The sequence below is a fragment of the Caenorhabditis remanei genome, chromosome V, assembly GCF_010183535.1.
Source record: "Caenorhabditis remanei strain PX506 chromosome V, whole genome shotgun sequence".
NCBI lineage: Eukaryota > Metazoa > Nematoda > Chromadorea > Rhabditida > Rhabditidae > Caenorhabditis > Caenorhabditis remanei.
The window spans coordinates 9,328,643-9,346,943 of record NC_071332.1 but is presented as its reverse complement, the minus strand read 5'-3'; the positions used below and the strand labels follow the sequence as shown (position 1 = coordinate 9,346,943).

General features: G+C 37.9%; 4 protein-coding genes across 4 annotated transcripts; 1 reads left to right on the top strand and 3 right to left on the bottom strand.

Annotated features, from left to right (window-relative positions):
• Positions 1-1,289: 1,289 nt before the first annotated feature.
• GCK72_018477 (uncharacterized protein) lies at positions 1,290-7,619 on the top strand (the record flags this gene model as incomplete). The annotated part of the gene is made up of 18 exons (XM_003114186.2): positions 1,290-1,296; positions 1,342-1,419; positions 2,133-2,293; positions 2,341-2,432; positions 2,825-3,044; positions 3,095-3,203; positions 3,254-3,523; positions 3,567-3,731; positions 3,782-3,930; positions 3,977-4,215; positions 4,266-4,480; positions 4,734-4,970; positions 5,064-5,358; positions 5,408-5,464; positions 5,633-5,891; positions 5,939-6,253; positions 6,337-6,455; positions 7,421-7,619. 18 exons carry the CDS (start codon positions 1,290-1,292, stop codon positions 7,617-7,619), a joined length of 3,186 nt encoding a protein of 1,061 aa, XP_003114234.2.
• Positions 7,620-8,053: 434 nt separating this feature from the next.
• GCK72_018476 (uncharacterized protein) lies at positions 8,054-9,666 on the bottom strand (the record flags this gene model as incomplete). The annotated part of the gene is made up of 6 exons (XM_053732574.1): positions 8,054-8,301; positions 8,515-9,144; positions 9,220-9,310; positions 9,356-9,435; positions 9,485-9,535; positions 9,585-9,666. The coding sequence occupies 6 exons, from the start codon at positions 9,664-9,666 to the stop codon at positions 8,054-8,056; spliced, it is 1,182 nt and encodes a 393-aa protein (XP_053581487.1).
• Positions 9,667-9,927: 261 nt separating this feature from the next.
• GCK72_018475 (uncharacterized protein) lies at positions 9,928-10,617 on the bottom strand (the record flags this gene model as incomplete). Its single annotated transcript, XM_053732573.1, has 4 exons — positions 9,928-10,089; positions 10,141-10,266; positions 10,342-10,476; positions 10,525-10,617. The coding sequence occupies 4 exons, from the start codon at positions 10,615-10,617 to the stop codon at positions 9,928-9,930; spliced, it is 516 nt and encodes a 171-aa protein (XP_053581486.1).
• A 665-nt stretch (positions 10,618-11,282) lies between these two features.
• On the bottom strand, positions 11,283-12,508 carry GCK72_018474 (uncharacterized protein; the record flags this gene model as incomplete). Its single annotated transcript, XM_003114060.2, has 3 exons — positions 11,283-11,390; positions 11,435-12,043; positions 12,149-12,508. 3 exons carry the CDS (start codon positions 12,506-12,508, stop codon positions 11,283-11,285), a joined length of 1,077 nt encoding a protein of 358 aa, XP_003114108.2.
• Positions 12,509-18,301: the final 5,793 nt, after the last annotated feature.

Sequence of the window (18,301 nt, the reverse complement as noted above, 5' to 3'; positions counted from 1 at the left end):
CAGCAGTCTTTTGATCAGAAAACGTGTAGCTGTGAAGATTTTTTGTCATGTTAGTTCTCTTAGAATCCAAAAGTTGTGTAACACTGATCAGGTCGGTATCCCCGAACTGGTCCACATGCTCAACTAACAAACATATCTGTCCTTAGAATTATTAAATAACTTTTGGATTGGTTTAAAAAAGTTCTCCGAGAATTTGTTTGCTATCCAATTAGAATTTAGTGTAGTTAGAACTCTACTATAGTCCGAAGACTCAACTTCAGAGTCATTTTCTCAAAAAATGTGTTGCTCTTTCCAACTCATAACTTTGTTTTTCCTACACTCTCCTTCCTTCTTCCACCTTCAAAACTTCCTGACCATGTTATCAGAAGAAAGACATTGAACTATTTCCAAAAGTTTCAAAATTCGTATCGCCAACGCCCAAAGCACAAAAACCAAATGATAGCAAGAAAATGAGCCAACTGGTTTCTAGGAACCCATTGCTTCGGGGGCAAAGACTCATTGTAATAGAAAAAGACTTATGTTCAGTAGGTGAGAAATTGAGATGAGAACACCATCATCCGTTTAACACGGGAGGAATGAGAGAGATATTTGGAAAAGATTGACGGAGGGATCGGGGGCATGTGTCCTACTAAATATCAGACAATGCAACACAGAACAGTGGTGAAAAGAAAGAAGAAAAGAGACAAATGATAGAAAAGTGGGAGAGAGAGAGAAGAGGCGCCATGAGTCTTTCTCTCTCTATTCTCTCTTCTTCAATACGAGATACTAGGTACTTCTTAGAGACTTCTTCTCTTCTGTGTCTCTTTTTTCAATTCTTCTCTCTATTTTGTTTCCAACTCTCTGTCTCGTTTTCACCGATAGTTTTCGCGCATTTTCCTCATACACATACACAACCAGCACCCCTCTGTCGCCCAGCAAAACCTCTCGTTTCTCTTTTATTGCTCTCTCGTTGTTTCTCACTAGAACTCTCACATCCACCCCTTCATAGACCTACAGCACGGCTTCTTCTTTTTCTTTTTTCCTCATCTTCTGCTTTCGTTTTGGTGTCATCGTGCTTCGACTCTCGTCGTCTCGCTTCTCCCACGACTGGAAAAAAAAACACAAAGTAGAAGCAGAAAAAAGAAGGAAAAAGAAGACGACGTGAAAGAGAACACGAGGAGACCTCGACCAAAACGTTCCAGCGTTTTCTATTCCCTTATCGTCTCGTGCAGCTCTCATGGCTTTTATGGGTGTGTCTCAAAAGACAACTTACAATATTATTGATTTGTTGAAGCATTTGATCTTAATAAATGACCGGTTAATTTACTATAAAATCTAGTTACTTATTACCAACTTTTTCAGATACGAGTAGATTCACGGGGACAATTATAATGGAACCATCGTATCCGTCCTACGTTAATATTGCCCCGAAGGCCAAAAGTAAGTGTTTGCTATTTTAAAATAATTTTTTTTTAATGAAAAATAATCTTTTAAAAATGTAACCAAGGCCATAACTTGTGGCATCTTCTCATGCAAAAGAAATGGGTTTCTGCAAAATATCTAGATCATAAAAACTACAGTAATCTTTGGCCAAAGCAGCAATATGAATGTTCAATAAACTTGCCAGATTGCTGCAAATTGGAGGATTAAGAGAAACGCAGTATTGAATACTTATTTACCGAACTGTAGCGCAAAGAAAAGTTTTTGTTTTTGAATTTTAGAAAATGCGAAACGCGAATGATTTTAATGATGGAACTTGTCAACTTTTCCCTGCAAAAAACGGGAATAACTTCATTAAACTTTGTCACTTTTCCAGATGCAATCTTGATAGTTTTTTTCTTTCTCAATTCATATGGAATGAAAAATTCAGAAGGTTTCTCTACCAGAAAACGAGATTTTTGGTCTGTTCAGCCATATAATTTGTTATTGAAAGAAAACGGAAGATTTGTTTGAGAGTTGAGTTCATTTGGTACTCTGCCATCAGACATCTCTGATATTGTTTTGATAGATTCATAGATGTTCTCAAGATCTGAAATCCTTTGGATTAGTCTGAAAGTAACTTACATCAAACATCTACTCAGAAACTATGTATTCAGTTTCAAAAACATCGAGAAGCCTTAAACGAATAATTGAACACTTGTTCCCTTTTTCAGCCAGAAGTATGAGCCACCTGGCACCAACACCTGAACATAATCGGTCGGTCAGTTATGAAGAAACGACGACAGCATCTACGAGTACAGATTCCGTTCCTTCCGTTCGGATCAGATCAGAAAGTTCCCAAATTTCGATGGATTCTCCTGTTCCCGCATCAGAGGTGAGACTTCGGTTGTCAATAACAGAAGTGAAACGGAAAGTTTTCAGAAATGCGTGGCCGCTTACGAGTATGAGGCTCAGAGGGAGGACGAACTGGCATTGCCTATCGGATCAATTTTGAGAGTTATAAAATATGAAACGTAAGTTTTTCAGTTAACTACCGTAATCCATTCATAAAATTTGATTTGGCCAATTAAAAAAAGCTTATACTCAGAAAGTTTGAACTTTCTTTAAAAATTATTCATCAACTTTTAGAAGAACAAATTAGTATCATAATTGGCAAAATCAGCTGGATCATATGCTAGACCAATATTCTATTGAGAGAAAAGTTCAAAAGATTAGTTTTCCAGAATAGACCTGGTTGAATTCGGATTTAGTAGACTATAGACATTTTGACAAAAGATCAAAATCTGACCGATACTTGGTTTCGCCGAGTAGGCGAACAGAGTGAAACTACTCATCACTACCACACCCATTCGATGAAATCCACTTATCCGTCGGGTCTTTTTGATTTATTGACTCTAGATTTCAGGCAGGAAGATGGTTGGTATCTTGGTTCACTCGACGGAAAAGTTGGGATGTTCCCGGCGAATTATGTCAGATTACTGCCAGCAGAAGAGAGTTTGGTGGGATTCCATGCAGATGATATCAGTCTACCTGAGGAAAATAAGACGCTAGAAGACTTCAGAATAGGTCACGGCGCTACTGCAACAGTATTCAAAGTAGATTTGAAAATCAAGAAATCTCTAGATGTGAGTGAAAGACTTCGTTGGAGGAGGGATATTGATCAAAATGGTTTCAGAAAGGAGCAATGGGTGATGTCTCGAGTTATCAGATGAAAGCAGCTTTGAAACGATTCAACAAGCACACGTATAATTCTCGTGGAGAGCATATGACAGATGCTGAACAATGTAGATTTTCTATTTCTCCTTCGTAAAGTTTGAATCGAATATTATTCCAGTGGAAATGCTAAAAAGAGAAGCCAATCTGGTGGACGGACTCTCCCATAACAACATTGTCCGATTGCTAGGAATCTGTCTGGAAGATCCATATTTTGGGCTGCTTCTAGAACTTTGTGAAGGCTCTTCCCTGAGGACAGTGTGCAGGAGTATGAATTCAGATAGTTCCATACCGCTAGGAGTATTAGTAGATTGGGCAAAACAAGTGGCTCAAGGAATGGAATATTTAACAAAAGAAGGATATGTTCACAGGGATTTAAAAGCTGATAATGGTAGTTAATGCGGTTATGAACGTTTTGAACTTTAGTTTTTCAGTTCTCGTGAAAGAGGAAGTATGTCTTTGCATGGATGAGATAACAATGAAATACGAATGGTGTACAAAATGTGGTAGAAGACCTCTGGATAAATTGCAACTGAAAATAACAGATTTCGGAGTGACAAGAAAGATGACAGCAGATGCAAATAGATTCAGTACTGCTGGTAACGATATTATTTTCATATTTTTGTTTGGTAATCTAGAGTTTTTAAAGGTACCTACGCCTGGTTGGCACCCGAAGCATTCCGAGATGGTGCATGGTCGGAATCGTCAGATGTCTGGTCATACGGAGTCGTATTATGGGAATTACTCTCGAGAGAAGATCCATATCAAGGACAAATTCCCGCTACCATCGCATTTCAAGTAATACTTTTTTAAAGCTTACAAAGTTTATCTTGGAGAATTCTAGATTGTCATGCGGGGACAAAGTCTGATTATTGATGAAAACTGCCCAACACAGTGGAAGAATATTATGCAAAAATGCTGGAACCTAGACCCAACAAAGCGACCGAAATTCTCAGCACTTGCTGTAGAATTTAAAGAATACGCCAAAGAATTAGAAGCAGTCACCCAGTTGCAGAGAGCCCCGTCCAAAATGGCTGTCAAGGAGATTTACACAGAATGCAATAATTCGAAGGGTAAAGAAGAGTGAGTTGTTTTCGTTTGATTACAACCTAAGAAGAAAGAGTATATTCCAGATTGGAAAAAATGTTCAACGATTTATATGTGAGCACAAACATATCGGACATCCATCGAGCGGATCGACGATCTATCGCTCCGGAGACAAAAGCAAGAAAGCTGAAACATCTACCGAAAGGAAAGAAATTGGAAATTACGGGACCAATGGGAGACGTAGTTCATCTTGTATCAGTTCAGTTGGATAAATCAAATGAGAAGAAGTTCAAGATCAATTGTAAGCAATTTGGAAACTAGATAAAATGCATGAGGATGTTAGATAATAGCTTGAATGGTTTAAAGCTTAGAGTATTCAGTTCGCATGACACTTGGAGAAGAATGAAGTAACATAGATCTTTAAAATAGGAACATTGAGGAAATGTTAGAGTAACCGGCTGTTGAGTGGGCTTGAATAATCATACTAAGAATCACAAACTGAGTTTCAATAAGTTATTTATTGTGTCGTGCTCTCAGTAGCTTGTGCATTTCAGACAATGACGAAAACTACAATGGAGGAACTCTTCCACGTCTCAACGATCGTCAGTCATCTCTATCATTGAGTAGTCCAGACCTACATCATATACAAGATATTATCAGTGGATCTAACACTGTAGGACGCAATCGAATTTCAAGGAAAAATGCAATTAGATTGAAGAAAGCTCATCCAAATATGTACGATTCACATTTATCTTCGCCTACCAATGACGACTCGAACACGTTTGCGAAAAGTAGGTGTTGTGATTGTGAATGTTTTCGTTAAAAATAATTAATAATTGGATTCCGAGGTTATTCTTCCGGAGAAAAACTATTTTCTTTTTCAGTAGACAATGCAGATGAGATAGATCCAAGTCACACGAAAGAGAAGAAAGTAGGAACATTTTCAAGGGCTTGGGCAAAGTTACCATGGAAAACTGCAAAAAGAGATTCAAAGGAAGAGCATGATGAAAGAGCAACAGCTGGGAGTATATCGAGTCGATCGAGTTCTACAACTTCAAGCAATCGGATAATAACTGGACAGACTACTCGTGGAGCAGCTGCTCTTCCATTCCTGGAAGCAGGTACACGATCACGAGCACAGTCTGCAGCTGATTGTTGGGATGATTCAAATTCAAATAAGTTAGTTTTTTGTAGAAAAATTCAAAAATAAATGTAATTTTGGCTTCAGAAAATGCAAAGCATCACCTAATGGTAAAGGACCGGTGAAGCAAACAAATCTAACTGAGTGAGTGTCTCTTTTTCTCAGAAACTGGTTCTCAACTAGACACTTTTCTCTTTTTTTTCTCTGACTCATAATTTCAAACCCTATCATTATTTATAGATTTGACAATAGAGACAAAACATTACTCACCGATTTTTTGGTCAATCCACATGACATGTTTTTCCATTTCAGGCGATTTGTCAAAGACAATGAGAAAGATTCCGAAATTCGTCCTGGACATCTTCCTACTTATCATCGGAAGAGCGCACTAGACCAGACGATTCCACCAAGTCCGAATTCTCCTGATTCTCTTATCAACTTCCCTCCAATGCACGTTTCATCTCGACGAACAACTGCAAATTCATCATCAGATGGAGCCACTTGTTACGAACAACTAGTAACGAACCCATCAGGAGCAGGCCATGGACTAAGGAATCCTATCATTCATCCAGTATGTTTAAAGTGCAGCCATATCTCAAAGCTTATTTCTATTTTCAGTCTCTTTCTGACATCATTCCTACATATTCCGAAGAGCAGACACACTACGATATGGGTCCGGGTAGATATTTGGAAAGAAATGGGCATTCGAATCAAGGATTATATGGACACATAAACTACTCAGGAGCTGGTCACGGGAGACCTAATCAGTCAACTCACTACTATCCGGTTGGAGGTGGTTGCGATAGTTACATACCGATTTCTCCAAAAGTTGTGATGAAGCCAACAGTAGGGGAAGTGAACAACTCGCCGTATTCTGACAACTTCCGAATGATGACGAGAAATGTTCAAAATCCACAGTATATTCAGTGTAAGGTATGTATGAACGTCGAGTTTGAATACTGCAAACATGATGTGCAAAATGAAAAAAGTTTAAACTTAATGGCTCATACTTACAGCAAGACAAGAAACCGCCAATGCGAACACCGGCTTTACCAATCAAAATTCAATCAGAAAGTAACCTTGTAAATACTGGAATGCTCTACTCATCCCGACCAGAACATCTGAACGGAATAGAGTAAGTGATTGGTGGGAAATAAAAGAGAAAGAGGAAAGTAGGAATAAAAATGAAATCTGACGCTTTTTTGTTGAAGAATGACACCCCAATGGGGTGGAGTCTGAGAATGAGTCACTGAATTCTCGTCGAGAGAAACCATCCATCTCTCGTTCTATGGCAAAAAAAAGAGGAAATGGGTGGAGTTTTAGATTGAAGAGAGAGAGAGAAAGAATATGACAGAAAAGTGCAAAAAAGAAGAAGAAGGAAAAGTGTGGTGGGAATGAATGGGCCTGATATGTTTGAGTCGTGATGATGAAATAATGGAAATATGTGGAGAAAGAAAGAGAGGATTACAGAAATAAGGAGATCCATAGAGAATATGGAAAAGGATAAAGAACAGACATGCTATTTTAGAATAGAGAATTATGTAGCCGGAGTTTGCAGTCAGCAAATCATATATGTATGATTCTAGAAGAGTCTGCAGCTAATGAACCTATAATTAGAGTCAATAACGGAAGTGTGTAGAATAATATGATCAATAGAAAACCTAATTTCCTAACTAGAAATGATAGCGCTTTACGAAAAAATACTAATCAATTGGAAGAAACACAGCCATTGAGAGTTCCTTACTCAAAATGCAATATTCATGTATTAGGATGTGACTTCAGACTCACCTAAAAAAAACTATTACCATCCGCATAATCTCCTTTCTCTAAGATATCGGTTTCAAATATCAAGTTAATAATAAAAAGTGCACTTTGGTGAGAATCATTGCTTAGAAAATGTTTGAAAAAGCTAAGAAACTTGAAGTGAATTCTAAGTATCTTACCGGATTCCGATCAGCTGATGTCTAGTAAGAATAACTATGTTATGAGTGAATCGGTGAGTCTTGAACCGCGAGCGTCAAAACTCTCCTGGGAGTATTTTAAACAAAAACACTACATATGATGACTGGATTATCATAATAACATTAATATATTTTTCAGAAACAGTCTAAGCTCTTTGTCCCTGAACGAGGCACCTGATATTCCGGCTCCTCCACCTCCACGCATTTCAATGTCCCCTCCGACTCGTCTTGCTCCAGTCCTTCCTCCTCGAGATGGCTCCTTATCTCCTGATCCTAGACGAATCATGGATAAAGAAATTCTGAAAACAGCAGAAGTCGGCGGAACTGAAATCTTCTGACGCCAGAGGTCGACGGCTCCAATCGCTCAGCCTGAAGTCGTCACTGTACATTTTTAAACATTTTTGTTTCTTGTTTCTCTCTCTTTAACATGTCATGTGTTTTCAACTGCTCTTTTTCTGAATGCCACGTGGCAAAAGAACTGAGTTGTCCTATCGTTATGTGTCAATTTTCCTTCGAAACATTCCAATAGCCGTTTTTAGTCTTTGTTATAATAGTCTCGTCATCTTCTTTTCTCTCTTTTTCTCTTCAAAACGTGTACAAACCCTCCAAACCTTTTTTCTCTTCAAAAAGAAAACCCCAAAATATGTGTAGTCATCCAAAAAAAAACCAAAATTGTTTTTATGAGAAAACAAATCATGTGTGTTTGTGAATCATACAAATAAACAGATAATTATAAACGGAGATTTCTATTTCTGACAACATCTCAAGAAGTTTAATAGGGACCACTGGTTGGTGGCAACCCAACAGTATACGGTTGCATCGATTGAGCCTCAACAGGGTTTGGAGGAAGTTCAGGAGGAGATGGAGACGTGTAGATTGGAGGAGGAGAATATGGTTTCGCTGCTACAGCTGCACTTCCGATGAAACAACATGTAAGACATGCTATGATTGAAAGAACAATCGATGCTCCACTCAGACAAGCAGCAACGATTATTGGCCATCTCCAAGTATGCCACCAACCTGAAAACATACAATTTGATTTATCTAGAAAAGATGAGAAAAGGTAACGATTTCTGACATCTGAGATCTCATTATTTCCAAAGTATCTAGATTGGTTTTTTCGCCTCTTTCCAGCTGCACAGTGACGTTTGCATATTCTCTAGTCTCTCTGCATTTCCGATGAGCACCTCATTGTGCTCAGTTTTCTTGGGAAGCACAAATCACACGTCTTACCCTTATTGTCTCCATCATCATCACTGTTTCCTGGTGGTTCTCCTGATCCTCCATCACCTGGTGAACTGGTGCTTGTTGAATTACCAGAGCTAGAGGATGTAGTTGTGTTCGTTCCAGTTGATGGTACAGTTGTAGTTGTAACATTTCCACTTGAAGGAGTTGTTGTTGTAGTTCCATTCGATTTAAGTGTTGTTGTCGTTCCATTTGTGGGTATTGTAGTCGTGGTTCCATTCACGGGAACAGTTGTAGTTGTTTCATTTGTTGGCGAAGTTGTAGTTGTTCCGTTTAATGGTACCGTAGTCGTTGTTCCATTCACGGGTATCGTAGTAGTTGTTTCGTTGATCGGGCTGGTAGTAGTGGTTGTGGTAGTTGTTGTAGTTGTAGTTGTCAATGGCACCCACAAATAACACAACGGAAGACCCATCATAGCAACAGAATACGTGGCACTCGTGTTGTTCATTTGTTCAATGTCAGCATAATAGTCCTCATATGTTGACGAGTAGTACTGGTACAATGGTTTAGTAGATCCACAATTTCCGGAAACAGTTGCACAGAGGAAAGGAGGAAGTCCCATACTGGTGTAGTTCGGATACAAGGACTCATCAGATGGGCGGAGCATAATTAGAGTTACTGAAAATGTAGAATGTTTGGGTGTCTGAAGAAAATTCAAAGATTTTTTCGAATTGGAAAGGAAAGTACCCTCACATTTATCAGAATCCGTTTTATAATATGCTGAAACAGAAGTCAAACATGATGATGTACAGTTTGTGGTGGCTGCAGATATTGCATACGCTTCCTGAATTCTATAGATATATTTCCTTTTCACTTATTTCTACTCAACCAATTCATACAACGCCTTGGCAGAAGCATTTCCATAAGAGAAGGAAGCTCCCCCATTCACCAAAAAATGACTGTAATACGCTGTAATTCCGCTACGTTAGCTCTTGATCTTATCTGAAATCTAGTTTACCATCTCCTTCAGATCCCACTTGGTATTGAGTCAATGTTGCTAATGAGTCGGCTGAAAATGATCAGGTCACTTTCTGATTTAAAAAAAACAATTCGCTTACGAATAGTATCAGAAGAGCATTGAGCATTGACTTCATTAGTAGAAAATATCAACAGAAGGATTGAGAATAAAAGATTTCTCATTGATTTCCTCTCTTATTGACTCCTGAAAACAAATGAGAAAGGAAATTTCAAAAAAGTGAAGAAATAGAAGAGAAAAAATGCCGATGGAGGAGAAGTCTCCAAGCGACGATCCGCTCGTCTCCAAGCGCCGAATGAATAATTTCAAGCGACATTTTTTGTTCGTGAACATTTGAGGAGCCCCGAGATCTGCGATGTGAAAAACGAGACAACATCAACACTAAAATTAAATTTCATATTTTATTAATTTAAGAAAATGGAAAACTAAAGAAAAGTACCGAATTCATAGGGAATTGAAAGTTTATCAACTGATTCTTCAGCTCTCCTTCGTATTTCTTCCATATTCGAGTGTTCAATTGCGAGATGTCTGGAGTTCCTTTCACGCTGTTGGCGATTCTCTTCAGCTTCGTGTTGTCGAATGTGCGCCTGAAGAATATAAAAAATTGATAGATAGAAATTAAATGAACACGAGCATACCGCAAAATAAGGAGCCTTTTGGTATTTTCGGTGACAAACGGGACATTGATAGAGAATTGGTTTGGGACAGCACGCATCTTCGTGTCGTTCCAAATTATATTTTCGGGAGAATCTTTTGAAACACGTCTGAAAAATTTCAATGTGATTGATCGGTGAAACAATTTTGAGATTTCGTAAAATAAATAACTTGTCTTTACTCACCCTGCAACAAAAATCTTCTTTATCACCGAGCAGTTGAGCAGCCGAACGGATTCTTTTTGTTCTCGGTTTCCCTTCAGAAGACGTCGACGGTGTTTGTTTCTCGTATCGAAGAGCAATAACTCGTTTCCCACGTGGCTGAAAAGTTGAAAAGTCCATTTTCGACAATGAAAGCATCAAACTCACTAATGAAACACTGTATCTGACATGCTTTGTGTCATCTGGATGATCATCAGGCAGCTCAACTATATACGGAGTTTCGTACTTTTCTCGATGCATCAATTCTCTGTTAATTCGTGATTTTTGATCGAGTACTCCGCGAAGAAGCCGACCTTCTCTATTTTTCAATAGAATTATAGTACCAGGGAACACAATTTACTTTTCTACCTGGATATTACTGTAATCTGTAGCTGAAACTTTTCTATGTGCCTGGCGGTCAAAATCTTTGCTCCATCACTCAGAAATCTCCGCAAAACATCTTCCCGTAGTCCCGGAAGTAAATCCATCTGTAATCATTCCTACTCTCATCTGGCAAAACGGAATAATTTTCGATAAACCCAGAGTTGAAAACTTCATCCATTAAAAAGCATATTTGACAGAAAATTTTTAACCGAGATGGGTACGTTTATAAAAGACAGGTGCTCTATGAGTGAAGCAAGAGAAAATGAGACAAGACTCACAGATAGTTTAAAAATGAGAAAGAAGTAGGAGATATTATTCAAAAGTATCTAGAGAAACACTCAGGAAAGAATCGAACAACAGACTGGGAATTACTGATGATGTGGAGGAAAAATATGGAAACTGGGCGCTAATAAATCACAGTGCATGAAACAGACTACGCTTCAATTATAATATTCACGAAGCCTGGACTAGCGGGACATGAGAATGGGGATAACTTTGATAGTATAGATTAAAAATGGTACAGATAAATGAGTGTGAATTAATCACCACTCTGCCTCTCCGGTGCATTTTTGGAAGCAGTAATCTTTTTTGTCGATGTGCATGATGCCATCCTTGAGTTGGAACTTCCATTTGGTACGAGCACGATTCACCTGGCAAAAATAATTGTGTTTTTTGATGATTTTTTTTTACTTACTTTCTCAAATTGGCACATCACAACGTTTTCAGCATCGAATAGCATGGTCAAGTCTTCATCATCCGATTGATCATCTTCCGAGTTCAACGGTTCTTCCTCGGCAACTTGATCCCCGTCTTCTACTTCTCCGTTTCCCATTCGATCGGCGATTCTTCTCAATGGATCATCATCTTCGTCACCTTCCTCCTCACTCGACGAGTCCGACATTCCACCGCCACCACCATCGAGTTGAATTTCTTTCAACATTGAACCCAACACCTTCATTGCTTCCTTCTTGCTTGCACCGGTTCCACGAACCTTCATCGATGCTTTAGCTTTTTTCTGACGGACATGCAATGGTTCGCTACACCCTTCACCATCCGATTCGGAGCCACCATTGCCATCCATTTGATTCATATTCATGTGAGTAAGCTGATTACCTTGTTGATGTTGTTGAGGTATTTGTTGCGGTTGACCTTGTTGAACTATTCGATGTTGGAGTTGATTTGGCATTATAGTCATAGGAAGATTTTGACCTCCTGGTTGCTGAACAACGAAAACTTGTCCTGGTTGGAACGGCATTCCTCCTTGGAACTGCTGTGGAAACATGCGAACTTGTTGTGGATGTTGCTGAAAACAAATTGTTTTTTAATGGTTCGAACAAAAACAACACGGGGGATTTTCAAAGTTTTCAAAATTAATCAGATGGATTTCAAAGGAGTTTTTTAAACATACCACTGTCTGAGCAGTATACGCCATTCGAATAGGTGTATCTCCCATTTGAGCAGCATGTAATGCAGCTAACGCCGATCTCTGTGGTTGCTGTTGTTGGACATTTGGATTGATTCTATGATTGGGGATTGGATTTGGACGAACAGGATTAGGAGTAACATGCTGTTGGCGCGGTGCTGGTGGAGGCGCGTTGCTCTCTAAATCGACACATCCACTGGAGTTCACTTTGTCTTCCCATTCCTTTTTAAGTTGAGAAAGCACATCAACATCTATATTCTCGTCCAAAAACGCTTCTTTCATATTACTGATAACATCGGCAATTACCGATTTATAAATATCGGCAATTCCATTGCCGTGTGCCATTCTGATACTTCACTTATAGCTCCTGTTTCCTGAAAAATCTCTGTAGAACGTTTGGTTTTTTGTTTTCAATTTGTGACATTTCTGGATTTTCAATAACTTCATTCGGGAAAAGCGTCAATAAAAACCGGTTTTCACTGCGGAAGCTTCTCCCGAATAGGGAATAAATTATCGATTCAGCTTTGCGTATTTGGGAGACATATTAATTGTTTTTAAAACTAAAATAACACCATGTTATTTACATGAATTTTATTATGCGAGCAGTGAGTACAGAAAAAATCTGTTTTTACTGAAATTATGTTTCGTCAACATAAAGAATGACTTTATTCAGACAGAATTTTATAGAACCACACATATTAGATATTGAAAAATGACTTCCTCTCGAAATTTCAACATATTAGTGAAGTATTTCGAAACCTAATGATATTTTAAGTTAAAATCGATATCTAGAAAAATGTCTCTATATCAGCAATTCATTCATCTCACATCTTTCTGAATTCAGAGATTTCCCTTTCTATACCGATGCATCGTGGCCCCTATACACCCAAAACTACGCAACGAGAGCGTAAATTCGACTCACCAATCTGGCAGCAGGCAGCGACGATCGACTGAGTATATATACACCGCAGCGGGAGGGGTGACGTCAGCGACCAGAATGATGTGCAGGTTGTTGACAAGCGCCAATTCAAACACGGTATTTGGCTGCCTCGACACTCTCGAATCGGAATGAACGAGAAATAAAAAAGGAAATAGAATAGAAAATAGACGAGAGTGGAAAAGAAGTAGAGATCGGCGTCGAATTCGAATTCGAATCGGCGAGGTACGCAAACAGCAGAAATGACGCAAAGTTGCGGACGAAAAAAAAAGAAAAATGGGAGCAGAAAATATGAAGTTAAAAAAGAAAAAGAGCTATTTATAAGCGGTTTCGTAGCTTATTAGTAATTGACAGTTTTGAGAATTCTCAAAAGAAAAGTAAGAAATCAGATTAAAATTTTATGATATATAGCTGAAAAAAATTAAGAAAGAAAAGGGAATTCTTCTGGATCCAGCATGATTTTGTAACAATTTGGACAGACGCTGTTCGTGTTTAACCAAGACGTGATACACTGTAATAATTATAATATATGTATAGAAAGAGTCGTTATCAAAAAATATCTTACATAATTGTGAAATCGTCGACGACACTTGGGGCATTTGAGTGTTCCTACATATGTCTCCATATCAGCTAAACAAATTTGACAGTCTATAGCCTCTAACTCGTCAGGGGGAACACGATTGATGGGAGCCGACGTTTCTGAAACTGTGGGTTGAAGATTTCCTGGATTCGGTACATTGGTCTCTTTTTTAGTTTCTGGAGTTTGTTCATCGTTTTTCTTCTTCTTCTTCTTCATAATCTCATGGTACTTCTCCATAAATGTTTCGGAGAAACTGGGCAGGGGAGGAATTGATGCCAGTTGATCGGTAGTTATGCTACTATTTTTCTGAAATCAAATCAATGTTAAATGATTATCACAGTATACTAACCTCAAGAATAGATATATTGTTGTCCACAGTTTTCAAGAAAGTATCGAAATCAACCCTGAACTTCCGCAACTCGTAATTGATCCGATCTCGAGTTTTTCTATTAGAGTAGTTTAATAATAATCTGAAATGTTATTATAACTCAATGTAATTAGTAATATGAATTCTTTCAAACCTATTAGCTTTCTCATTGGCTTCAGTTTTCGAATGTTCCGTGAGAAGTGTAATTCTGTCAGACTTCAACTTATTAAGAATGACGTTGGAATCCACAAGATTTTTCTGTTTCGAGCTTCCCATTTCTTTCTTTGAACTGCAGGGTTCCTGAGATGTCGTACTTGTAACATATGAATGGAAACCACTCGAAGAAGACGTGGATGGTTGCTGATCTTGAAAATTTTCAAACTCGATGTTTTTTGCTTCCAATTGTTGTGCCAATTTTGAAATTGTGTCTTTTAACCTGAAAAAAAAATCATTATTAATCTTCATGTTGGAATGGATTATACATAACTATCATAGAAAGAGACACAAACCTCTCCATGATTTTATCTTTTTGACGCAAATCTTCTTCCAGAGTTCTATTGATCTCTTCCAAGTTTCTATTAGCCTCTCCGTTTCTCTCCTCTTTTCTTTTCTTCATTTCTTTTATTTTACTTGTCGTTTTTTGCCTGTATTCCTCGAACATCTTCCTCATTTCCTCTAGTTTTCTATCCTTCTCCAACATTTCTTCCTCAAACTTCTTCACCAGTTTCAGTTCAATTTCGTCTTCAGCTTTTTTGTATTCATCCAACTCCTTTTCAACAACAGATAGTTTCTTTTCTAGTTCCGTTGCTTTCTTTCTCTCCAAATGGAACTTTTCTGCCGCTTTCTCCCGATGACGATTCGTCCGATAACATTTCACGCACCATTCTATTTCCTTAGCACCTTCGGGAACCGGAAGACGTTCTTTATCCTCTGGCTTCTTCTTTCCTTCAACCGCTTCTACAACGTTCTCTTTTTCAACAGTTTTTTCTTCAATCGTCTTTTTTTCAACTGCCTCTTCATTCTTCTTCGTTTTGTTTCTTGTTTTTCTGGCCTTCTTCATACTTTTAGCTGCTAAAATTTCTTTCTCTGCTCTTGATGATTCTCCTTCAGAAATCGTCAGTTTAGGAAGAGGCACTTTACTTCCGCCTACCACGTCTTCATAAATATCCATAATCACAGCCTCGACGGTCGGTTCTATAATCTCATTCCGTCTTCTCGCTAAGAAATTTGGATGGTCTATATACTTTTGGTCTCCATAAATCAAAACTTTCTGGAAAGAAAATATCAAATGAAAGCTCTCTAACTCGTTTTTTCTCACCCAAAGATCCGTGTGAGTTCGTATTCCACCGTATGGAGTTTTGAATAATAAACACTGTTTGATCATGTATGACAATCCCAAAAATTCGCAAGTTAGAAACTTTGAACTTGAAGCTAACATCAGAATTGACTGAACTCTCCAATTCTCCACTTTCAAGTTCCGAACATCTTTCATTTTTACATTTTTCGGAAACTTGTGGTCTCTGTTTCTCAGTAAGTTGTCATCCAGAAGAAAGCTCAAGCTGACCAAGTCATACGTGCCTTTCTTTATCAGTTCCGAATAGGGAGCTCGAGAAATAGATGTGCTTTGTCTGCAGAGTTCCTTGATTGAAGCTACTTCGAATTCGACATACGACGTTGTGACGTACGTATTCTGAACATCAGATTTTCATGAAACTTTTTTCAGAAAGAACTCACCAATATTTGATAAAAACGATTCATTCTCTCAAGAATCATTTTGTTTAAGGATCTTGAACATTTCTCCTTCTTTGAATCTTGATGCCAAATGGATGACCAATTATATTCACATGCGATAGATTCAAAAATGAACATCACTGCATGTGGAACACTTGTTAGTTGTCCGTAACAAGAATTCAATGAAACCATTCGATAGTAATTGTTCAGCGACTTATTATTGTGCAAGTAAATGACACTTGGATCAGGAATCAACTAAAATTTTTACCTACTTTGACGAAACACTTTTTTCTAACTCACAGTTATTTTGCTTTTATCAATGTTGAAGTTTTCAAAGATTTCCTTGAGTTTATTGATAGTTAGCGTAATGAAGTTAGTCGAGTCATCAGGGTCCATACACTTGACAAATTCTTCTACTTTTTCTGAAATTTCATTGTTTGTGCTGTCAGATTATCATCTATGTTGATTGAAAGTAGTATACCATTACAGAGATTGCTTTGAGATACTCACTCCTATTATACTCTGTGTAAATTCCTTGTTGCTTCAATATAAATGGGAGAATTTGAACCATTTCATTTAAAAAACATCTTTCATTGCATTCCGAATCGGTGGCTGTGTAATTCAGTTTTCTCAAATATAGCATCTTTCCACTTCTTTTCTAAAAGTAAGTAATTAGAACAGTCATAACAAATCAGAACAGATATACCATAATTCTGTCTATACACGTGCTGAATGAAACTTTCTCTGTTAAACTTGGGAGAAAAGTATCGCGAAACCAGCGTCTATCACTTCTATCAATGTACACAAACGGTAAATTATTTGATGATTCTTCTAGGGAGACGAACGAATTAAACTTTTCTTGTTGTTCTCCGCTCAATTGGATATGCTTCAAGTCTACTTGAAATGAAGTAGCAGGATAGACTACAGTTCCAGTGAGAAATATAATGAGTGGGTCAAACTGTCAAAAAGATCATTGATTTCATTGGGAGTTGCTGAAAACTCTCACTTCACCGGTTGAGTCAACTCTCTCAATTTTATCGACATCACGTCCATAGTAATCGATAAACATTGTATTGTTATTGTTTACCGATTCATAACATTTGGGACAATTCATGTTTAATATTCTGTAGCATGACTTTTGAGAATGTAGGAATTGTTTCAACTGAAATTCTAGTCACATTGAAATATTATCGAATCGAACTGTTCCCATACCTTTGGAAAACGTTCAAAAATGCATATCATCTGACAGTATTGAACTCCATCGTACATGTCACTTGTGTCGAGTAAGTTCTCATATTTCGAGCGGAGAATATGGTCATAAGCCATCTGGGCATAGTCGAGAACGTTTGGGAATGCTTTAGTCAGATTGAGGTATTGCAGTTCTTGTCTCAAGTCTTCACTGGTGAATCCGCCTTTACTGACATCTCTGATTGTAGTCGCAGAGGTTTTCAGCTTGAGTCTCATGGCTTCATCATCACATTCTGCTTTGATCTGTTCGAATATGCTTGTCTCGATGAAGAAAGTTGATACCTAGATGTGATTTTTGATATTCCATAAATGAAATGGAGCATGAATTACATTTTCGCCGTTGAAGTATGCCATGACATTCTTCACGAATTCTTCAACTCTTCCCCAATCATTTTCATCTTCGATTTGAAAAACTCGTTTGGCATGAATTAGATTTTGCAGTAATTGCAAAAAAGCATCAATTGCAAGAATACAATGTGTTCCATGATGAGTTGGAATAGGAACTGCCGCGTGTTTCGCTCTTATGATTGGAGTTAGAATGAACTGAAAACTGAATTCAATAAAAGTTAAACGTATAAGAGAGCTCACTCTAATTTTCGACATAGTTTTTGTTCCAATTATACCACTGAGTTCTTTGAAATCAATTGTTGGCATTTCGTCTGATGCAAGTCCTTGTGTTGGCATTTGCAGTGAGTCCAAGTTCATATTAGCAGATGTCATTTTTGTAACCAACTCAGGAAGCATAACATATTTGTTTTCATTGTCAACGAATAATCTCACAGTTATGGGAGAACTCGCGTTGACCTAAAAATGTTGAACTTGAAAACATAAAGAAACGAGCGAATACCTTATTATAGCTGAGATCAAACCACTCCGGGTTCGTTTTGACAGCAGTTCGAAGGTTGCGTATCCATTGAGAAGCAGTGTCGAACAACTCTTGTAAATCTCTTTCAACTTCCTTGATGCTATAATTACCACATTCATCACGCAGCCATTTCATAACAGTTTGACTCTCTTCTTCATTCAATTCGAAATCAAATATAGATGTCCATTGTGTAAAAAGTTCTTCAAAGGTGTATTTGAGCAGCTCCATTTTTTTGCACTGAAAAAACAATAGTGTGAAAAAGTGGAATAGTGATGTATGAACCATATCAATTATTGCTATGTTTCGTGTTTGACAGATACTTCTCTCACGATACCTTCACTTTTTTACCAATTAATTTGGTATCCACAAACTTGTTCAAGTTATCAGAAGAACATTGAACAAAGTTCAGA